The sequence below is a fragment of the Acanthaster planci genome, linkage group LG02 (assembly GCF_054643075.1).
Source record: "Acanthaster planci isolate LZ-2023a linkage group LG02, COTS_SCS, whole genome shotgun sequence".
NCBI classification, from domain to species: Eukaryota; Metazoa; Echinodermata; class Asteroidea; order Valvatida; family Acanthasteridae; genus Acanthaster; species Acanthaster planci.
The window spans coordinates 33669839-33693399 of NC_141778.1; the positions used below are offsets into that span (position 1 = coordinate 33669839).

A 23561-nucleotide genomic window follows, 5' to 3' on the forward strand; every position below is an offset into this window, starting at 1 on the left:
AAAGTTATCACTGTGAATTTCTTCTAGGACCGTCCTTAATGATGCTTCAAAGGCCTGCCAAGTATGAAGTCGATCAGATTTAGTAAACTGCCAAAGTCGACTGGTAGAAGGAATTGAGTTGAAGAAAAAAAAAAAGGAAAAAAAATAATCAGAAAAACAATACTGTTTCGGCAAAGTTGCCGAAACAGCTAATTAAATGGTGATTTAATCAAACTATTGTCTGCTTATAGACTTTGACTTCAGAAAGATTGTAACAATTTAGGAATGCATTCATTTGCGTCCTAGAACGTACACTCGTGCAATTTCGCTTACGCTGTTTAGTATTTGGCTCTTATTCATTAACGTGGCATCAAAATTCGTTTCTAGTCTTTAAAAATTGTAAATAAATCAAACTTATAAATTGTATCATTTTCTTTCGATAAATATGACCACTTGGCAAGTGACGTTTCTGCTCATACAGTAGTCTTGCTTTCCTTTTTCTCAATTAACAATAGGTCTTGCACCACGCATTAACAAAATATAAGCAAAGCAACGATGAAAACAGGCTTTTACGAAGACTTATCTCCGGGTGGTTTTTTCGGGGGGGGGTTGTTTTTTGTAAATTTTCATCGTCAAGTGTTTTTTTCCTGTTATATTTCGTCTGGCCTGAATATAAACTTTGCATATTTTGACGAAAAATTATTTCTGATCTGCCAATTTCTGTATGCTATCGACTGCAAACTGGTCGAATATTACGAATTAATTTAACTTGACTGATAGCATTGGCGAAAAATTCAATTGCCTTATTTCTAGATAGCACGTTTGAAAACTAAATTAAACCCATTTTGTCTAGTTACGATTGAACGACAGTCTTAAACTTCTTTTTAATGTGTTTTAAGTCTATCGACCATCAAGCTAAATCGGTTGACAGTCTGCTTAAACTGAACAAATTAAAGAACATCGACAACCGCGCTAATCAAATTTGTCAAATTAGTTTCAGAGTGTACGGTTCAACAGAGATATAGTTGCATTCAGAAACGGTTAGCCTTTTAGAATCTTCTCTTTTAGAATTTTTATGTAAAACACCAACGTGGTTTTCGGCTAGAGGTAACCGGAATATCTCGGGAAAGACAGGTTGTGTATTTTAAAAGGGCACAGTTTTCAAGGACTTTCTGAAATGGTTCCTTACGTTTTGGGGCGAGAAACTTAGTCTCTGAAAAAATTGTTAGAAAGTTGTGATTGTATACAAATTTGAAAGCGAAAACGGCCATGTGCACTCATCGGTAAAAAAGAGAGCAAAGATTGTCTGCTTAATACTTACTTAAGAGTTGAGTTCGCAGTTTGAGGATCTCTTGAGCGTGAAGTTTGTCCAACGTGTTTAACCACGGGTTTAAGACGACAAAATTAATTCTTTTAATTGTCAGAACTAAATTGCAAACGTGTATGTTCGGCCTTTGGAAATAAATCCGATTTTTTTTAAGCAGCTAGGCCTACCTTACGCTAAAAGTAGAAAAACTGAGTTTTCAGAAAGCTGCCAGGAATTTGCGTGCAGAAGGTAGTCATGTATCGCTTCATTTTGAGTACTTGGCTAAAATTTTGAGACGTTAAAGAGCGCATGCACGCTGACTCAACCATCACGTAAAAATTTGAACACAAACAGTGCATCACCGCACGGCAACTTTTCGTCACCAATTTTCAAGAGTGTCCGCTTGCGCCATTGGTCATTAATCAATCGTGCGAGCATGACGAGCTATTTGGCATGCGCGCTATTCCAATCAAGAGGGCATGCGCGCAGACTTAACCATTGCGATAGAATTTTGATGCGCATGCGCGCCGACAGCCTTTTTTTTTTAATTGCGCAATCTTATCAGAATCTTTATATATTACTTCCAAACACATTTAGTAAGGAGAGCGTGTTGGCCTAGTGGTAGGCACTCTGGCGCTCAAGCCGGAGGTCCCGGGTTCGAATCCCGCCTCGGATACAGAAGGGTCTTTTACTTCTTTTTACTTGCAGTATACCAGAGTAAAATAGTGTAAAATTTCCATTTTATTTTATTTTATTTTATCCTCTTCGCTAGACAACTGCCATGGAACTCGGACCTATCGCAGGTTTCGTGCTATCGGTCATCGCTGTCCCGGACGGGATTCGAACCCAGGACCCTCTGCCCAGAAGGCAGGATCTCTACCGCCACCGCTGTTTGGGTCCCCGAAAGACCAATGATCGTTCCATATATTTATCTTTCAGACTCGGCCGCAGAGAAAGTTGAATATAAGACGCCCCCACTCGGGTTTGGAGCTATCTGGGTCGCTCTCTGCCAGAACTTCCATGCCTTATCTCCACGCCACTGGAGCCTCTTAAAATCGGCTTTCGCAATTGTTATATATGCACTAATAGTGGTCGCTGTGCAGACTCGACTTTTGATCGTCGGGGTACCGGGTGCAAGTGGCAGGTACCAAGCTACTTTTACTGAGGGTCTCACCTCCCAATTTTAATGGTTTTCATCACCCATTTGTATATATAGGCCTATGCAACAAGATTATATCCCCATAGGCCGATAGCCCCTCGCACAGGAGTTTTCCAGGTATCTTTACGACACATCCAAGATTTGGGACTTCGTGCTCAAAATTGCAATTAGTGGCTTATTTATTTTTACTTCTCAAACGCGGTAAGTTCACGGTCTTTGTTTGGGGGGCGCTGTGTCGGAGGAGCAAGGGTCAAATTTTTTCTTTTCTTTTTTGTTTGTTTGGGAACTAACTGATCAAAAGTTTTCGCTTCCTCAAGTGACGAAGGAAGGCCTTGCTGTACATGATAAATACTTCACACATTTATTTATCTTCGTTTGGTTTTCCACGTGTTCAAAGTACCCAACGGCAGACCTTTCATCATCTTTGATCATCTTCAAAAAAAAAAAAAGGGCGCACCATTAAAACGCTAGACTAGCACTTACATGTACACAAAACGTTACGTTACAAACAGGTTTTTCCCCTAACGCGTAAAATAGCTTTCGATATAAGTTAACAATATTAAGTTGAGTAAAGTAAATATACCTTAAATCATGAAAATCTAAAACAAAAAAAACCAAAAACATTCCTAATACTTAACTACTGCATAGATATGCTTTCGTAAATTAGTGGCTGAGCACACCAAGCCAAACAGTCATTTATCAGGTTGTGTTTTGGCGACCCCTAAGCAGAAACACGTTAGTGATATCAGAGCAATGGCCAACAAAAGCAAAGGACCAGAAACTGTTACGTCATAAGACGGAGGCAGGCGCAAAGAAGCAAACGACACTGTTGATGAACATCTTTTTCACTCAGTATTCGGCATGTTTCTCACCAGTGCTGCTCTCTCTTTTTTTCTTCATTTAAGTTCTAAAAGTAAGTATCTTTTTTTCAAACCTTTGGTTCTCGTTTGGTCGGAAAATGACGTCATGGAGACGTAACAAAGTTGCTAAAACGCTTAACCAGTGATCAAAGCTGAAACACGTTCATTGTTAAAAAGAGTCGCCGAAACACGCTCCCGCAGTCTTGATCTTCAACAATCCGCAGCAAGAGGGCGCTATCACAACAAAGTGGACTATTTTTCAAGGGCAACTAGCATTACCTGGAGCCAATTTTGAAAATACCGCTGTCCTTTTTACACTCCATCTCCTTACATCAGTTGTCATTAGATATAATTTGAATTTAATTTCCAAACATTTGTTCCCTAGCGGAAAAACCGTAACTTAGGGTTATGTATTGCATTTTGGTTAAGATTTGGTTGACGAGTTCTGCCAAAGCCAAGGTGTCCTTCGGTGCAAAGGAAGCATATTTCACATCACAAATATACATTTTGGAGATTTAAGTAGATATTAAGAAATTTTAAGAGAGGGAAGAGGGACCCAATTTAAAACAAAAAAGTTCTATAGCAAACCTTGAGATCAGTTTTATAGGTACTAAAGGACCCTGGGAACTCTTCCTACATTTTCACTTATCTGTGTAATAATTACAACTGATATCTACCCTCTTAGATATGAACGAGGCACCATTTTTTCTTAAAAAGCACACATGGACGCTTCACTTAGCTCATTACGACAAAGTATTAAATTTGGAGAAATGCTCTCCAAGCGTTTGTCAGTTTTATTGTTGCAAAACTGGTAAATAACTGTTCGTGTTGGTACTTTTGTATAGCGTATGCAAAGAACACAAGGACTGACTTCGAAGTTTACAAAGTACTTGAACTTTGATTCAAAACAAAAGTCATCAGCTTTGCTTTACTCTAAGTTTGTTTCAGGTAGAGAATAGCACATTTCACTGAACTCAAAGACTGTTACAACTTCAGGTAAAATTTAGATTTATAAAATTGTGAGTTTAAAGATTACCTTTTTTAAGTTAGAATATTTCCATATACAGTATTCAATACTTCAATATGCACATAAGTTGTTTAAACACCGACGATAAACTTTAAAGTGGTAAATGGAAGGTGGGTCCAAGCATTACACTCCGAAGTAATTATCGTATTTCTTGTTTCAATGGAATATATACAACTTGGTTGCAAAATACTTGAAGAAATAAGATTTTACTCCGTTGCATTATGGGGTTTTAGATGACAAACAAACCATGCATTTTATGCACAAACCTATGGGGGAAGTGAACCAGTCCGAGATCAATCAACAATTTTCTTCGGAGTATTTTTCAAGTACATGCTCATCAAGTCACAGATGCATGCGTAGTAAACAAAATTTCCTGAAAATGATTCTGATTGGCCAATACTAGCTCACTGATGTTCATGATCTTGGAAGAGATTCCATACATTTTCTTTTTTATGGTAGGAATTAAAACTCAAAGTTTGGTAATTTCTTTCTCCAGATCTACAATGCAACGCTGTGTGCAAGGAGGATGGCTTGGAGTATGTAATAAAATAGAAACAGATTAAAGTTTTGCAGGCACACTTCTCATAGGCTTATACAAAATGAATTGCTTGTCTGTCATCGAAAGACACAATGTATTACAAACGTCCAAAGTATTGAGAATACTTCATGCAAAAGTTCACAACAAACTTGCTTGTGTTAATCCACATCGGCAGTGAAAGGATGCTGACTTGGTGAGAACGTTTTCAAGTATATGCGTCATCCAGTGTGACGGTTCTCCTTTCCTGTCACCCATCAGCCTCGAGAAAGTACAGGACAGCAGCTTTTAGCATAAAAAAGAAGAGTAACGTTTCTATTATACACATAGTCAAATTAATATATCTTAATATTTCGGGTCGATAAGTTACGCCACTATTGAGATCAGAAGTTTGTAAGTTCAGATGCTAAAATGTTCAGTTTCAGCATTCAGTTGAACTAAGGGGAAAGAGATTCGGACAACACTTGATGCCCTGTGTATAAACCTATGCGACTTGTCTGAAATGCTTCAGAATTTTCTTAGCTGATTTTCACTTTTTTTCTTAAGACGTTATCACTTTCTGACAGCTGTTAAAACATTTTAAGGGAAACCTAACGTTTTCCGTATGAGGAACTCTTTCCAAAAATTCAGCCATGGCTGGCATTGTCTAATTTAATTAAGCCGCAGGGGAATTATTTTTTTGTTCAGTAATTTCAGTAGTTACGTGAGAATTCTTGAAGGCGTCTGAGTTCTTGTATTGTTTCTGTACTTAAAACCAGCTAAAACTAGCTATGGTTTTTCCAGCCAAAGGTAGGCAACAATGACACTGACAACGGGTCTATCTGCAAGTTCCAATCAGATTTGTATAAATGCACACCTACCTAGCATTCATGATCTTGTGGCGTTTTTTCTGCACGTGAAGATTCTCTCTATAAAACCTCAGTGAAAGGAGAATCCTTTTAGCTTCAAGTCAAGAAATCCAGAAAATAGATTTTAAGTGCCAAAATCAGTAATATTGAGTTCGACTGCCGGGACTTTTCCAAGCTAACTGTACTCAATGTCCCTGGAGAAACATGGCGTGCTCAGAGCTGAGACCACGTGTTGTATGCCGGGGTTGGGTTTACAGGTGTAGGCCTACTTCAAATTCTGTGGGGCGCTTTGGATGCACAGATACAATGCATAGGCATTTGTCCTTGCAAAACTATTTGGCTTTTATGCATAGTTAAGTATGGCGGTTATTTGCATGTCTATTCGCAGTCCTTTCCGTGGAAAGTAACTTGGACGATTGTAATTATAGGTGGTGATTGGCCTACATGAAAATGACAAAGAATACGGTCATTCCTGAGGTTAAAAAAAGGTTTGGGAACACTATGGCGAAATACTTCAGTAGCTTCAACCGTAAAATAAATTGCTCCATTAAATAACCCGATTTGCTTTTGTACATGTATATGAACATTGGAATATTGGCTGCTTTTATCACAAACTATGATCGTGCTTCAATAATTCAATCCCATGATCAAACTTCATACGTTTGTCCCACACATTTGCTCTTCAAGTTGTTGAAAAAAAATCTTTCCCATGAGCGACGGCAAGTCAAGAAACGGGGATCCTAAGAAAACGAAAGCACTTTTTTAAAATTGGGGACTAGTTTCAATTAAGCATGTTTAATTCATCCCGCATCTTTGCGGACGAATTGAAATATTCTTAATGTAATTGTAATGTTTATCTTTTTAAAAAGTGTTATTTTAAAGACAACACAACAATAATACAACTCTGGCTGATAATCGTCAGGAAACTTTGTCAACAGCGAAAAGTTGACGGAGCCGCCACTGATAACGTACTGCTCGACCAAACTGAGATCGAGGTTGTTGCGCGCCAATTTTGAAACCGACACAGTATACAAAAGCAGCTGCTGTGTTTACAAAGAGGTGAATGTACCGACGTAACTGCAGCTGCAGCTGGAGACAGCGACCATTGATTGTCACAGCTGAAGAGAAGAATGAATGGGGTAAGTCATTTTCTATGGATATGCTCTTTCGTTTTTTTAAGCTCCATACAGCAACAGCCACGTAAACATTGGGGAAACTAGGAGCATAGGCCCCTGCACAGAATTAGGCCCTAGGGCCTATTCTTTTGCGTGTCGCTCCAGCGTAGCAGTACGCGTATCTACATGTACATGATCTAGGCTAGCTGAGGCTACAGTTTACAAGAGGTAAACGGAAGGAGAATGAATAGCCTTTGTTGATGGCGCCCATATGTGGTCAGTATCATGATTGTTGACCATGACATGGAACTATGTGAGGCCAAGCTCAAACAGGTTCAATAAATGCCTGGGGGGGTTGAACATTTTGAATGATTTTGAACATTTTTCACCACATGATGACTCTATTGTGTGTGTCGGGGGGGGGTGTACTAGTGGTTGTAGCCACTCAATAAGAAGTGATTAAATCCTGGATTCCTGAGGTAACAATGAAATTGTGAAGCAACTGCTTGAACGGGTGGTAGATGAAGTAGTACAACTATTTATGAAGTCAAGCAAAAGGAAAACTTGGATACTTCCTCAGCTTTTTGAATTTCTGATGACACGACATCACATTTTATTCTTAGGTTTAAAGAACTGAATAGAAATGGAATGCAGCTCATACAAATTGTCAAAATGGAAATTCCATTTAGGTGTATGAATAATTTCATTCCATACTTTCCAGCTGGAGATTCGGTTACAATGAAGTGATTGTCATGACCCGAGAAGCATCAGTCACCTCAAAAATGTCCACTGCAGGGAAAAGCCATCTATGGCGAATGATACAGATTGCCATGGAAGCACAGGATTTCTACCAGTCTCATTTAGAACACTTGCAGAATATTCCAGAGGTATCATTACATTACATGATCAACCAGTTGACGTTTGGGGTCTCTGCAGCTCTATAAATCCCTGTCCCACCCCCACCCCATATCCCCACCCTCCCCCCATTGAATGAACCTAAAATTAAATGTCATGTTACACACGTATCAGTGCCATCATTGCAAATCAACATACTACGTACATTATTTAGACCTGTCTGTCTTTGTGTAATATTACCCAGAATGAGGAGAGCATCACACCTGCCATGCACAATACGCTTGTTGACCGAACGCGCAGCTGGAACCGATTCTATAATCTTTCACCAGAGACATTTTTCCTGGCTGTCAATGTGATGGATCGCTTCCTCTCTCTAGTCAAGGTATTTTGCTGATATACTTTTTTTTACAATGTGTTGATTTTTTCAAAAAGTGAATTTGGAACTTGGATAATTGGAATCCTGAGCTTGTAGTTTTGTTAAATCACTGTACATGTTATCTCAAAATTGTTCAGTTACATTAGTTTGTGTACATGTTTGTTTCAAGTACATTGTGAAAAGTTACCAAATGTGATTTCATCATTGTACATGTATGTTTGACTGTGAACTCTTTTTCAAAGAAATGTCTTAATTCAGACTATGTAGTGTCCCTGGATATAAACTCCAAATTTCCTTTTCCTTATTTCAGGCAAGACCTCATCATTTGATGTGTGTGACTGTCGCTAGTTATTACCTCAGTGTAAAGATGCTCGAACACTCACAGGTAAACAATTGAAATATTAAAGATTTACTTCATACTACCGGATGATCTGTACAGGTTTTAGATGAAGTTAGAAATTAATATTCACTAATTCTAAATAAAAAAAATAGTTCATCTATGAAGAAACATGGCTGTTTGGCTTGTGCAAGGTCTGTGGCATTGCACATCAGAATTGTGTTCCATTCTGTAGAACTGGGACACCAACTTTCAGTATATTTTTCATGGTTTGAGATATGTCAAAGTTTAATTAACTTGCATCAACGGTGCCCATCAGAAATGAAACACTTGGGTACACAAAGTGAGTTTCATTCCGTCATTTAGACGGTAGACTGTCTTCCTTTCTCCTTTCATTTGCAGAGACAAACATAGAAAATCCAAACTTTTTTCAATTTTATCCATTTTAATACATTTAGGATTTGATGTCACCTGAAGATCTGATTCGCATCACCCAGTGTGGTTGCACTCCGAGTGATATAGCACGGATGGAGAACATTATTCTCCAGAAGCTGGGCCGGGACATGGAAGCACCTACCCCACTCTCCTTCCTACAACTCTTCCATGCCTACTGTGTGGTGTCCAACATCTTGGGCATGGACACTGGACTGCAGACTGATCACTTGGATATCATGACCAGGAAATTAGAGGCTTGCATGTGTCATTTCCCTCTGACACTTTTCAAGGTTGGTTGAAAGGACAAATTTGGTCAAATTGATGAAAATGTATCCTGTGGGAAAAAATATTGGGTTTTGAGCACTTGCATTGCTGGTTTATTTAAGAGAATATGTGATAAAACTCATGTGAATGTTGGATAATCTGCTGAGATCCACATAATAAGTGTATGAGGATCTTGTAACGATGTACTTAGGCTATATCAGTATCTATTTAGAGCTACATGTAGGCCTAGGTCTGTACCCATTGAAACTGTGAAGGGACAAACTGACACTAGACATAGCCATAGCTCTGGCAGTCCATTTCAGACATGGACTCACACTTGAAGCAAGCTGCAGTCTTATATTACACTCTTATCAGTGCATAGAGCTGTTTGGTACTACAACTAAACATGACTAAAACTACAGAACACCTGTTCTGCTCATGTTGGCAAAACACATTCAATAGAAATTAAATTAAACTGCCATCATCCTATAGTACACTTACTATTTTTAGCCCTAGAGGTTTTTTATGCATACATTGTAAAACCACCGGTTTGTTAACGAGTATAAAGAAAAAAGAAATTTTTCTTCAATCAAAACATCCTCTATAAATTATTTCCCTTTTACTTTCAGCCCTCCATATTAGCAATGTCGCTGTTGATATCAGAGTTACCAGACTTTATCAAGGCCAACTGTAACATCAGCCATATGGGCTGGTCTACAGTTGTTGCTGACTTACAATACTCCATTAAGGTAATAATTCTTCAGTTAATCTCACTGCATCAAAATGTAGTTTGTTTAATAGTTTATTATTTTAATAGTTTAACAGTTTATTTATTTCCTTGTATATAGCTATACAAAGTGTATCCTTGGATAGAAAAACCAAACCGCAATTTATGAATTTATAATCTCAGATCAGACTTGCCGATCAAAAGTCTGCACAAACAGCTGTATTTCACAGAGAAAAACTCTTACCAATTAAGCTTAACACAGCAATATTTTATTACTTTTCAATACAGATGTCAGACTGTGAGCTGCTGGAGTGCCAAACTGTCTTTTCAGAATTCCTGGCAACTTACTCCTCTCCAGAGTGCAAGATGCCAACAAGCAGACTGAGTTGGATTATCTCATCTCGGACAGCCAGACAGCTAAGGTTCAGTGCTCAACTGGCCAGCACCCTGGCTCCTATCCCTGAGCATGACGGCAGCTTGACTGATGAAAACTGGTCAGACAGGTAAGAAGCATGCTTCAATTAATGAATATACATGTAGTCTGTGTCAGGAAACTACTGTCCGTCCAGTTTTTCAGCAAAATATTCTCTCACTAAACTACCAGATGTGTTGAAAGTTTGGAGTTTTAATTGACGGACTGACAACCAGTCTGGAGGTTATTTTGAACTAACTCAGAACTTGATGTAATATACCATCATCATTGTTTTGGCCAATTATTATAAGTGATAAAGACACTAAAAATGTAGAGAAAATCCACAGGAGAGTCCAAGTAGTCTTTTGACAGTATTTACATTCAAGCATTAACATCTCAAGTTAAGAATTTTCGAAGCCAAATATTTCATATATATCGTGTTTCTTCTGATCAACACTTTTCCATCTGCTTCGTACCCAACTTGTTTCTTTCTTCTTCAGTTCCATGAATAATACAACCTACTCAAAATCTAGTGAGGAGTCTTCCTTTACTACTAGCTCCAACCACCCATCTCCGAACATTATGGAGGATTCAACAGCTCCCTCTCTTGATCCAAACAGAGACAGGTGTCTGCTGTGGGACAAGTCAATGATGTTCAGGTATGAAAATGAGAAGGTTGCACTGTGCCCAGTCATATGTACATGTGTGGAGAGGTAATCTCTGTGAGGTCACATATGCTAAGGTTACGGTTCACACAGGGTCAGGTTTTAAAATGAGGTCATTGGAGATGTGAGATTACTAGCTGGGGGATTTGGGCCAGCGCCATGTCAGTATTTCATTTCATCAGTGTGTCCCATTGGAAAAATGTGGAGAATGTTGTTTTCCAGACAGTGATTGTACTCAAACTGGCGTATTATTCCCACATCGTGGTAGGTACTCAAATTTTAGGATCAACTCTTGACCTGACACGCTTGCATGCCCTTGCACAAATGCCACGTTTACTCCAAAACACTTAACCTTATTTGTGTGGCATAGTTCACGACAAGTCTAGCCAACAATTGAGGATCTTCTACTTTCAGACACTATTTTTGATGCAGTTATTTATACTTCTGTGTTTTGATTTGAATATTTTTTCTACTTTTTGATTTGTTTTTACAATTATTATGAGAACAAAAAGTTTGTATTTGCTTTTTTTAATATTTGACAAATTTTCTGTATGCTTGAAACAAACTGTTTTTGTCTTTATTTAGTTTCCGTGCATTTACTGACCCGTTCTTAGTGTATTGGTCATTTTAGTTGTATTTTGGCACGTCAGTTTTCTCTATAAAATGGTTAAACAAAAACATATGGAAGAAAAGCAACAGCTAAAAGGTAAGTTTTTTGCTCACTTTTGAGCTTTTTTCTTTCAATCCCCTTGATATATAAGAGTGCCTCATATTTATTACTGAAATGTTTGAGAAATGTCTTTAAAAGCCCAATCCCAAGCTTTGTGTAAAAAGAAGTGTACAGAAATTTGGTTAAAGGGTATATATTATGTAATCAACAATTTAAGAAAAGTTTAAATTATTCAAATTACTTATAATTACATGACATCATAATTCTTTTTACTGTTTTTGACATTTTGATGTATTGTAATATAAATATTTATTTTAAAAATAGTTCAACTGCTCAGATAGAGGGGCATCTACTCCTATGATTTACTTGTTTTGAGAGTCATGTGCACAGTTCTGCTAAACTCCCCTCCCTATTCACAGATGCCATATTGTAAAATTATCAGTACCCCCCAAATGTTTGGATAATTCCACTGTGATTTGATGCAGAAACAATGATGCAGTAAATCTGTCAAGAGGTTTGGAACATTTGTACTTGATCTTCACCTCTGTGGTATGAAAGTAGGGTTTGCTTTAATTTGGTTACTGGTGTAACCAGACTATCCAAGTTGGCTGTTAAATAGTCCATCCACTACAGAGTTGTAGCTGACTGGACAATTATGGCTTTCATCAAAACCAGAGATATTATGAACTTTTAACTTGTGACAAGAAAAGAAGGATCCTGATTTTTTGTGTTCTTTTTCTTCTTTCTTTTCTTTAATACTATAGCAGTGCTAATGGTCAGGTCTCATCTTACAAAACTGTTGACCCTGATGGAATTTAATTTGCAAAACTTTGATTACTGTTTAAGCCTTCCAATATTCCTTACATACAAGACTTATCTCAGAAGACTGAAATGTTACAATAAAATGAAGCTTCTTCTGAACTACTCTATGGTGAAAGTATCGAGTCCTACTTTTTACAAAAATGAAGAGCGTACATTTTATGGCATATGTACAGTTATTCAAAACGAAACATTAGAATACATACAAAATATTAAAGTGAATACACTGTGGGAAGTTTCTTTTTGTACAAAAGATAAATTAAGCTGGAACTGCATGTAGCATTAACTACATAATTATTTTAGCTCAAGGAGAATTTGCAAAACTCTCCGGTGCCAGAGACAAACATTAAAATTTGCGTCGAAATGGTTCAGATGGTAGACTTGATATCACTGAGGTACTGTACTCTGATACTTCTCAAATGTGGTTGATATAAAAAAATCCTTCAAATCCAAGGAAACTGATATCTAGTAAACTTTCACAAATAACCTGAGCTGAGTGGTTGTTTATGTCCAATATCACAATGAGCATGAAAATGGTGTGTCAAAAACAGGTATTATTTTGCTCACCAACTCCATCAATAACAACTTGTTTATTAGGCCACTGCAACTTCTCAGTAGATATTTACCTCCACAATTTGGCCAGTAAAACCGACACTCTGGTACTTTTAGAACACCACATCCACCTGTCAATTCACTTAAACGTTCAAAGTTGACATTGATTCAACACATGTCCCACAACTGTTCATGTTGACCTTCTTTGACACCTGAGGAAAAAAGGAAACAAAAGCCCATTAGAAATATCTCAAAAATTTCAAAGTTAAAGATCTTCACATTCTTCTTCTGAAGTGAGATTCTGTTCATTAATCACACAGATGTTTTCTTGAATTTTAAATAGCCCAGGAAAACCTACTTGCACCGTCTCCGGTTGAACCAGTGTGGGGGCCTGCAGCTGGCTTCTAAATCTTTCCTGCATGTACAACTGCATGAGTTGTCATCCCACTCTTGTCTCTTAAGACATCTTCTACAGAAAAGAACATTAGAGTATTTCTTCTAAATTGTCATCCCTTTTGGTTAATGAGAGCTAGAAATGTCAATGACAAATTGATCTTTGCAAACCTGAAAAGTGGGGAGAAGACAAAGATAACTTACTGAAATTGAAACTTAGCACAAAAAGGAGGCCAACTACTCTGGGGAACATTTGATTGGATGACCAAAGCAGAAACTTGTTATGTGCTGTAAAATATATATTTTTTCCCCGTTTATTAGACTATTTAAATTCCTGGTATTTTCGATCAAGGTAAAGTTGTCTGTGAATTATAGTCGAAAATGGAATTAAACAACACTTTCAAGGAAACCTGTTCCCCTAAAGATGACAAATGTGTAAGATTTCTAAATGTCCAGTTTATAGACACGTATTTCAATCTTTCCAGGTTTTCCCCACAACTTATCAACTTCCAAATGAAAAGAAAGTTAATCTGCTCGAATAAAAGTTACTGGACTTTCTCCCAGAAAGTTACACTGACATGGCATTCACTTGAAAAAAAAAAGTGTCAAAGGTCGCAGGTGCTGGTCACAAGAGTGTGCAGACAATCAATTCAATTTGATGCTCGATTTGTGTACATCTATCAAATATCCCATGGCTCAGCTGCCTGAGGGACATCCCACTGGGGTGGTGGGGTTAACTCCGTAAAAGGTTTCTGCAACAATCTCATAGGTGGGAAAAGTTTATGAAGGTGCAAGGCTTGCTTTCATGCAGTATTCTCAGGGACCAGGTTAGAAAACAGGTCATCTGAAGGCAAAAGGTTTGATGCTAGCCTCTTTTCACAAACAGGTGTGTAGGTACGGTGGATATATATCATACACTGATTACGTGTACTCGAGAGAGATTTGTGTCGATCCATTATCTTTTTGAAATTGTTATCACCCATGCTTTAGTAACGATCTGTGGTTTACATTTCTATGCAGACCGCATTTCTTGCTATGCCCTGAAAACTCGTGTCTAAATAAATCTTGGAAAAAGCAATTCCAGACAGAGATGTGATACACTCCTCCCGCAAAAAGGTTATTTTCTTATTGGTAAAATGGCATTGAACTGATGCTCATGAGAACTCTATCATGATATAAATTTGACAGATGTTGCATCTTCAACTTATTTCACAACTATTCTAAAACATTGGGTTACACAAAAACTTTGATGAAGTGCATGTTTTTGTTTTAGTTGTCAACAAAAAATAAATAAATAAAATTAAAGTCTTTCATGCTCCAAACCCAAAATCCTTCAATTCTACAGGAGATATAGTGCTTGTTGTGATCAATAACAAGGCTGTTCCATGGAAAACTGGTATAAACTTCCATTTGTATTTTTTTTAAGCCCTGTACACAGTTGTACAACAACTTTATACAAAGTGTACTTGAGGACTGAAGGCAGGGTGCGTGAACTGACCCAATTATGAAATTTATTTCTGCCATTGTCACCACTGACAGCCTTGGTACAGGCATACCTCAGAACCCCTGGGAAGGACTGTAAATGCACAGTCATAATGGATGAAAATAAGGCTTTTTTATATGTTCCACAATGGGCATTCTGATGGTGCTGGGACAGGTCTGAGTAGTGAAAAGTCGCAATCAACCACATGAAAGCCGCACAAGTATCTCCCAATGTGACAAACTAAGGCATTAACCTGTCCTGTTGTGAGGTGATACACACACACTGACATCTAACAGGATCCCACAGCTTCCTAGCAGGGCAGCTGACCAACTTCTTACACTGACATTGACAGTTATTATGGACCTGGGTGACAGGGTTACAGTCCTGAGGTTTAATCTTGCATTGACAGCTGCAGTCCGTGTGATTAGTGATATTCCTGATCACGATGCCATCAAATTGGAAGTAACGTCTTGCTCGGGGAGTGTACTCCATTTGGACTACCTATATAACAGATACCAAACACAACAAAACAAATTAAATTTGGACACTGTCCTTCATCTCTTGCAGCTATTTTTGACAGCACTTTCTCAGGACCAGAAGGAAAAACTTCTTAAAAGTGCATTGTCTCAACCACTCGACTTCCAAGCTTGCAGGAGCTTGGCAGACTTAGTGCAATATAGCAATGGGTCTGAAAGCCGCTTAGCTGCGCAGACATCTTGTTACACATTAGTCAGAGTTGGATAATGGAATCCCATATTGTGTTCACTTATTTTCATTCACTGGTTTAATTTTTACAGAGGGGAGTAGGGACAGAAATTTAGACCTTGCAAATTCGCACCAACAATATTTAAATTTTGAGAGAAAAAACAACATTTTCAGTCATTAAATTTTCAGTTAGGAACATTTCAACCCTTGCTACAACTAGTGCCTACAACTCATACCTTAACCTGCACAGTTTCTGATCTAGTGGGCTGGCATTCATGAAGATCGCTATTACAGCAACCTCCACAGCGCTTGACAGTCACACAGCCAGGCCAGAACATCACGTGAGGCTTGCTGGTTTCTGGGAGAACTTGAATGACAGCCTCTCTGGGGATACAACTAGGTAGTGGCTCTACATCAGCTGAAATGGGAAGGCCAGGAACAGCAAAAAAGGAAGGCTTGTGGTAATAATTTAAGTAATAATAATTTCAAAGGACAAAATACTTTGGGTATTAGTGGAATCTGAATTAAAATGTCAAATTGTTTTATTAACTCTAGCCTCTTTATTGTGTGCGAAAGTTACTGGCTACTAAAAACTGTTCATTTTCATATTTTTATTGGTGGGAAAACTACTGTAAAATTTCTGGTAATCAGTCACATTTTCTTGCTGTGTCATTCAACTTTGTCTTTAATTTTTTGCCCTTCGAAGTGTACTTACATATTTGCAAGCCGAGTGAGGACTGGGGGCTATCTACACGGGAAATTTCTTGAACAGGTCTTCTACTAGAATCGGCTAATGCTGATAATTTATGAAAAAATCATAGTTTTTATATATTGATTGCATCAAAGATGTTGCTTTGTTAGTTTTTTAGGTAGTTTTGAGAATAGGTTAAGAATCAGACAGCAGGATGATTAATTGTGAAAATAAGGTAAGCCAACCAACCCTCACAAGGCTTCAATAACAGAACTGAAAAAAAGCAGAATGGTAAGTAAATTAGAAAAGGACTGGGAAAATGGTTTAACTTTTTACTGAACCTTACATGAAAAGCACCGGATTAGATTTCAGAGCTGAAGATATTACTGAGGTAACCATGATACTTACAAAACTGTAAAGGAGTTAACATGGTTTTTGGATGACTTTGGTAACCTGTTAACACGGCTGGAACAGGTTTCTGTCTTTCAGATCCACTGTCTTCATCACTATCATCACCATCATGCTCATCCCTGTCTTCATCATCGTCATCAGCAATGACTCCCTGGCCCTGAGTCACCTCAAGGTCCCAGGCTGAATTTTTACCTTGGCCAGGTATCACTGGTTTCACTATGAATAGATGAACAATTGCACGCAGTGTAAAAACAGCAGCAGTGTTACATCATCAAAACTGGATTTTGTTTTTCAGGAAATGGTTACGTGTTTCCAGGGTTGTCTGGATAAAGAGAACCCTGGATTGTAAAGAGACTCTGATGAATTAACAGCCTTGGAATACTCCCAATATTAGCACAACTACTCTTCACTCAACTAATTTTCATCCTTTTTAAAAATGTACACTCTCGCTCTGTGTAAGGTAAATAATAGTTTACATGTGTACCTAATGCTTATTTTCTCTGTTTGAGAAGATCTATTTTAATCTTCGATCTGGACAATTAATCCACTTTCTTCTGTAAACAATGCAATTAATATAACAATTTTCAGTTAAACGTTTAAGTTTGTCTAATCAAACATTTCCGGTCATTTAAGCACTGTGAGTTGCTTCAGGCAATTGTGCATAAACAGTCATGCTTGTTTCAATTTATTCCATTAACTTCATCAAATCCAAAAGGGTTCATCCACAATCTGGGTCATAAACTAAACTGAACTTTTTTTTCTCTGGTTTTCTTTTTTGCTGGATTCAAATAAATGTATGCTGCTTTCAGCGTTACTGCTAGTAACATTAAACATCTGCACGGACAGCAGGAACAATGCTTACAGGAAAACACTCCTTGCAAAATACCAGCAATTCTTCAAAATTGTTACTGCTGATCTTAAAAGTAACTTTGCATTTGTATACTGTACAATTGACAAAATAAGGACAGCAGTCCGAGGGCGTCTGAGCAGACAGGAAACTAACTCAGGTTACAGAGCCACAGGAAAGACAAAACCATTAATCATAGCTTTATGTGCTAATTATTCATCATTTCGATTTTTAATGAGTTGAAATATGAGTCTTATTTCCAAGGATAAACAGTCCTTGTCACTATTCCAAGGCTCTAAAGGAAAAAACATACTTGAAATGATTTCCTTCAGACATGTGAAACTATTTTCAGACAACAATTCCAATGACCAAACAGAGTCCACTGTGGATTAAATAGAAAAAGTGCATAGACACTCTGATTCTCCGACTATAATTGGATCGTCACGTTTAAGTTCTCCAGACCAGTGCACTGCTGCTGTCTCACATGATGTGGAATAAGCTTTTTGCCAGCAATGCACACCTGGTACTCTAGTAAGGTCTGGTGTCTTCAGACCATTCTTACCTATTATGGAGAGTGTCGTAAGGGCTGATGGAACTCTGCACATGCTTAATACCCCAAATCATGAGAGACTGCAACAGTATTAGCTTGGGTAATTCTAATGCGATTCTGTGGCAAACTGGAGATTCTAGACTCTTTTCAAGTTTAGTTCACAGATGTCTTGTTGCAGAGATATAATTTATTTCATAACATATATGGAATTTGTGCACCCGTCCCCAAGAAATGGAGCGAAGAAATCTTCCCATAGTGCCCCTTTTTTAATCAGATGCTCCACAAGAAATTAAGATGTGTGGTCCAGTCTGTGCTGTATTTTCACTTTACGGTACTCTCATAAAAAAAATATTTTTAACAATCAAACAAAAAGTTGATGAAAAAAGTTGAGGGAAATGTTCCCACTTCTACAGTGGATGTGACACTTGGTGTACAATTGCCAGCCTTGAGTCTCATAAAATAGCATTCACATCAGTCTTAACACTTGTGACTTTTGGGAAGAAAGGGGACAGTGCCTATAATATGGAAATGGTCCATGACATTATGCCCAATGTACAATTGCCAGCCTTGAGTCTCATAGCATTCACATCAGTCTTAACACTTGTGACTTTTGGGAAGAAAGGGGATAGTGCCTATAATATGGAAATGGTCCATGACATTATGCCCAATGTAGAACTATAGGGTGGAACTTACCTGGTTGGTCTAGCATCTGTAGAAGGTCATCAATTGTCCTGACCTGAGTCATTCCATACATTACTGCAGGGGGTATCTGCAAGATAGAAAGTGCACATATTCTATCAACAGAGCAGGAACTACAAGTTACATTGATAAACACCTTTATGTTTGATTTGACTGGTAAGCTGATCGGATAAAGAAAGCCTGAACACACTTTTATTTTAAAAACTTCACAAAATGAGAGTTTTAGACTGTATGTGAAATTATCTTCTGTAAATGAAGATCTAAACTCTTTTTAAGTGCAATTCTTAGGCTAATATGTGACCAGCTCTAAAAAAATGGGTAGTAAGTCACCTGATTCAGGTTACGAGTTTTTGATGTGGCTTGGATTCTGTACATCAAAAGTTATAATTTGATATATGAATGACCCCTGCAGCATACTGCGTTCTTTAGATACACAGACATGAGTATATCCACATTTTCAGATTCAATAAATAACACTTTTCGAGAAAAAGCTCATACAGTGTAGCGCTTGGAAACACGATTCCGTATACGATTTCCAACTGATTGATCAATTTCTCATCTTTATTCATCAGTATCCATATTTGTAATCACAAATTCTAAAAATATAAATATTATAGAAGCTATTAAATGAAAAAAAACCCACAAAATCACGTTTTGAAGAAATTTTGCCCTCTCCAAATAGAACAGGCCATGACATGTTTTGGCACTGCATGACTTTTTCCACATATGGGTTAAGCTATGAAAGCACTGTTCACAAATTGGCTCGGTCAGTGCAGTGTGCATCATGGTACTGATCCTGCAAAACAACTTTTTCTACAAAAGCAGTGGATGTAGTAGGATTGCAAGTATTCATAGTTTCTTGTTTTTCTTAGAATGCAATGAAAGGCAGCCACATCCTTTTCTGTTCGCAAGGCCCCTCTCCTTTGGCAAATGCCTCACAATAGATTCCAACTGGGTCATTGTATCCAATCTGCCAAGCAAGTTGGCAGTGCTTGTGCAAAAATGCATGGGGTAAAAATAACTTGATTGCCACACAAAGTCAGGTTTGACAAACTTCAGTGGGTCTTTATCTTTAAAGATTCAAAATGAAATAGAACCCTGTGTAGCATAATGAATTTTATAAAATGCATATAATACAAACACATGCAGGTAGGCCTACATTAAAATGTAGCCTAGTTTGTTTGTAAAAAGTTTTGAGCGCTAAAATTGAGGACACTGTTCTACAACATGGTATTCAAAGGTTTCTGGAGTGCCACACCCTACTTTTTACCCCATGTCTACCAACCTCATCGCTACCGTGCCCAACCCAAAGCCTCCCCATGCGTCGACACCTGGTGAAAAGCCTTGTCAGCCACTATAGAAGTTCTTGGTCAACTCCTGTGCTCTCTAACAATGCTCTAGTTAATTCCTTTCGTTTCACATTCATTCGGCTGGTGAAATAATTACCCTCAAATAAAAAAATATATTTGTGTTTACATACGATAACAGTACAACGACTGAAAGTACATGCAAAACGAGAACGATTGCTCGGCCAGGTGCTTCATGGAGTATGCACCTGTAGAAGTGTTGTCAAATCCCTTGCAATACGCATCGGGGACTGTCAGGACTGTGTTTCCACATGGCCAAAGTTTTTCAGATAAGTGAGCAGTAGCTTTAGCGGCGAGATTCAAGATCACACTATGGAGCTACTAGTTACAACTTACCTGAGTTGGCAGGGCGTTTATCTGTATATACAAAGTCACCACTGCCACCCAAACGACGAAGACGCGGAGTAGGTATCCAACACAATTAGCAATATACGTAACCGCACGATCCATTCTGACCGCAGCGCGGGTATCACGAACAACCCTTATCCACTGCTGCACAAATGGCACACTACCTCTGAAGAGCAAACACTTGTTGGTGCGTCCTAAGTTCACTGCACTTGTAAGGCTTAATCTTTTCAAAGCAAAACGCTTGAACAAAAAGGGACAACCGAAATCTGGCTTAACTGTGAAAACTGTTGCAGTTTATCCGTTTATTGGTTGCGCGGTGAATCACTTATATTGGAGTTTTAAAGGTTAGAATGTCCGGCGAAAAACCGAAATCTCGATCACGTGGTAAGAAGTGAGTCTCATCAACACCAGTTGATGCCACGCTCAAGTTGTTATGCGGTCAAAACTCTCGACAGAAATAAAACAACACAGATGCCAGGAATGAGGCATTTTCCCTCTTGTGACGGTTGTTTAATTGTAGTACACGTGTTTAAATACTTAGTGCCCATCCTGGTTTGTGCTAGTCCTGCATACATGGTAGAATTTGTCAACTTCCTATACTGCATTGTGGTCAAGGAAACATTCAAGCAGGATCGAGCTTTCGCACCAATGTACTATCATCATCTCCCTGAATGCGTTGCGGAAGGTGGGTGGGTAACCCGATCAACGAGTCACACGCGAGGCAGGAATTTGATGATTCAAGATTAATAGGGTCCAATTTAGAGGGCTGTCCCAACCGATTTGTGGGTTGCGTTCTACTTTTATGTGGTGACTCAGTTCACCGCATACAGTCTACAAACTGCCCATCAATTTCATTCCTAAAGCCGATTGTAATAACCCTACAGAGATAAGTCGCTTTTTAAAGGGACAAGGCAATCAATCTATTTTACTACAACCCTTGAAATCGCATCTTTGTGTTTTAATTAACCTTATTCCAATTTTGTTTTACTATTTGAATCTGTGTTTTGGAGCTTTTGTGGTATTATGCTAATTTAATTTGCATATGCTTGAGCAAAACCTTGATGTCATCCCAGTCACTGAACTCCAATTGTTGTATTGAATTTTACACAAAAATACTGGTCTTTGTTATATTTTGCAGTGATAAATTTCCATTTCGTTGGCAATTTATTGTTTTGTAAGTATAGGCCTATGGCAAGTAACCTTTTTCGGAAATGTTTTCAAAGAGCAACTTTTGTGTTCAAAACCTAAATATGAAAATGTGAACTGATCAGTGTCTTTTCTGATTCAAATAATTAGCAACAGCCATTTTGTCCGGAAAAGCTTGCACTTTTCAATTCACTTAACTTCAAAACGATATGAAATAGTAAATTGAAGAAGTGTATGAAGACGCACAAAAGGTGAATCAAATAATTTATTTAAGTTACCCATTTCGTGAACACTGTTTAAAAATATTCCATGTTGTAGCAGTCAGTCACCAATCCTTATGGTTTATCAAAGCGAGGTCCCCCCCCCACACACACCCACACACACGCGCAGAGATGTCACAAAACATACATTATTTATTTTAATATTTATAGAAAGCCGCCGTGAGTTATCAAACATTAACAGAAGTTGTTGGGTTAGTGGCGGAAGTCTTCTTCCTCCATGGTCGAATTGAAGGTCACTCCGAGCGTGACCATAGGCCTGTAGCAACAATTTTGAAAGCTCGAACAAGAAAAAATATCTACTCTTCATATAATATGTTCGCGCCATTATAGTTCTTTTCATTCCTCTACTCTTAACATTCTCTATGTTTCATTACTCTTCTGGTACATTCCGCCATCGTACAGTATGATTTTCGCATTGTACATGTATTTATTTCCTTGTTCTTCGATTGGTTCATGTGACGAGCTCATGTTCCCCATTGAGCTGCGTACGTTATCATCGATAGAGGGCGGGATATACACGGGGCGGCTCTGAACAATGCTGCAAGGATTGTAGGCTTTTTCATATATACAAATTTTGTATCTGACATCACCAACACAAAAGCGCAAGCTAAAATACTTGTCTTTTTACCTGATGCACCTAGTACTTAGAACTGCATACATAATTTATTGCCAGGAACCAAGGGGAAAATGGCGATAAAACAGTTGGTTGAAGAGCTAGCTGCATGTGCACAGCTTGTATCATGGAGCCGGAGATTTTTATTGTTGGCTTAAGTTGTCAATTCAGATGCGCCGGTTTTTTTACGATGGTATGCTGTCTAATAAATATCAGATAAGCTTGGGAATTCGCATAATCCCTCGCTGAACGATAACCTTGACAGTAATACTGGTTTTAGTTTACGGCAGCCAGAGGTGCGGTGAACTATTCCACAAGGCCTGCAATGCTTGACGTACGATGGGTGGGCCAACGTGTATTGATACAACAAATTAAACAAGCTTATTTACACTGTACATGTATACTTGGACTGGTTATAAATGGACAACATGTGGTTTCTAAAATACTAAAAACTACATTTTTACCACCTGGCGCGTGGTAGGTGAGAAAGTACATTCACGATATTTAATGTCACCAGTGAAATCAATAAGATGGAAGTGTTAAAATATTTGCCAATAGTTCCAACAAACTGCTTCTGGCGAATGACTAACTGGATGGAGCGACTGTTTGCTGGAAGCGAGCTCCTTTCACGTACGGGGAAGTATGGGTTACGGGGGGGAACAGATTATGCAGAACCAGTGAGGTCACCTTCGAGGGGACGGAAGGCACGGTGCACGGGGGACGTGCCCTCCGGAAGTTCGTGTCCTAGGATGCCCTGGCCCCCTCCCCCAAAATTTGAAATGTAAAAAAGCTATGTACAAGGCAGCAACAGATTTTTTTTACTGCCCCTTGAAAACTGTGTGCATGATCCCCGAGCCCCTCGGAGAATGCAGCAAAAATGCCACGATGATTCAAAGTTTGAAAGGGAGGGGTGTTCGTGACCAATGTTACCCCTTGAAACGTAAGAAGACACGTTTAGACCGACCTAATCATGCTCAGCCCGTGCTGCTGGTAACATGCTCAGTCAGTAACATACCTTCAGTGAGCTGAGATGATGGCAATATCAGCCAACAGAGAGGGCGACAGAGAATTCCTTTTCCTTCATCT

The 23561-nt window shown here is 38.4% G+C and overlaps 2 protein-coding genes and 1 long non-coding RNA gene across 8 annotated transcripts; 1 reads left to right on the forward strand and 2 right to left on the reverse strand.

Annotated features, from left to right (window-relative positions):
- Positions 1 to 2782: 2782 nt before the first annotated feature.
- Positions 2783 to 5865, reverse strand: LOC110983721 (uncharacterized). The gene is made up of 2 exons (XR_002598763.2): positions 5727 to 5865; positions 2783 to 5151 (listed from the first exon to the last, which is right to left on the reverse strand). It is a non-coding gene; the product is annotated as an uncharacterized LOC110983721 (long non-coding RNA).
- Positions 5147 to 12499, forward strand: ccng2 (cyclin G2). 3 transcript variants are annotated; one of them, XM_087132887.1, is made up of 8 exons: positions 5147 to 6853; positions 7551 to 7716; positions 7929 to 8066; positions 8371 to 8445; positions 8856 to 9122; positions 9726 to 9845; positions 10112 to 10326; positions 10736 to 12499. In XM_087132887.1, the coding sequence occupies exons 1-8, from the start codon at positions 6849 to 6851 to the stop codon at positions 10950 to 10952; spliced, it is 1203 nt and encodes a 400-aa protein (XP_086989013.1). In that variant the 5' UTR covers positions 5147 to 6848; the 3' UTR covers positions 10953 to 12499. The 3 variants fall into 3 exon arrangements, with proteins under 3 accessions (XP_086989013.1, XP_022098893.2, XP_022098890.2); XM_022243198.2 differs by lacking the exon at positions 5147 to 6853 and adding an exon at positions 6894 to 7105; XM_022243201.2 differs by lacking the exon at positions 7551 to 7716.
- Positions 12500 to 12638: 139 nt separating this feature from the next.
- On the reverse strand, positions 12639 to 22182 carry LOC110983719 (uncharacterized). Of its 4 annotated transcripts, none has more exons than XM_022243205.2 (8): positions 20424 to 22182; positions 18715 to 18790; positions 16622 to 16840; positions 16238 to 16318; positions 15759 to 15940; positions 15071 to 15318; positions 13300 to 13407; positions 12639 to 13153 (listed from the first exon to the last, which is right to left on the reverse strand). In XM_022243205.2, the coding sequence occupies exons 1-8, from the start codon at positions 20535 to 20537 to the stop codon at positions 13132 to 13134; spliced, it is 1050 nt and encodes a 349-aa protein (XP_022098897.1). In that variant the 5' UTR covers positions 20538 to 22182; the 3' UTR covers positions 12639 to 13131. The 4 variants fall into 4 exon arrangements, with proteins under 4 accessions (XP_022098897.1, XP_022098895.1, XP_022098898.1 ...); XM_022243203.2 differs by having other exon boundaries at positions 13300 to 13410; positions 20424 to 22179; XM_022243206.2 differs by lacking the exon at positions 20424 to 22182 and adding an exon at positions 20006 to 20411 and having other exon boundaries at positions 13300 to 13410.
- Between the last annotated feature and the right edge of the window lie 1379 nt (positions 22183 to 23561).

Excerpts from the sequence above, each read along its gene's own strand:
- LOC110983719 (XM_022243203.2), bottom strand. The coding sequence starts at position 20,537 with ATGGATCGTGCGGTTACGTATATTGCTAATTGTGTTGGATACCTACTC. Across the intron at positions 16,841-18,714 it reads ACAGATGCTAGACCAACCAG|TGAAACCAGTGATACCTGGC; the intron begins GTAAGTTCCACC and ends ATCTATTCATAG. Across the intron at positions 13,411-15,070 it reads ATCACCTCACAACAGGACAG|AAGATGTCTTAAGAGACAAG; the intron begins GTTAATGCCTTA and ends TCTTTTCTGTAG.
- ccng2 (XM_087132887.1), top strand. Across the intron at positions 7,717-7,928 it reads ACTTGCAGAATATTCCAGAG|AATGAGGAGAGCATCACACC; the intron begins GTATCATTACAT and ends AATATTACCCAG. Across the intron at positions 9,846-10,111 it reads ACTTACAATACTCCATTAAG|ATGTCAGACTGTGAGCTGCT; the intron begins GTAATAATTCTT and ends TTTTCAATACAG.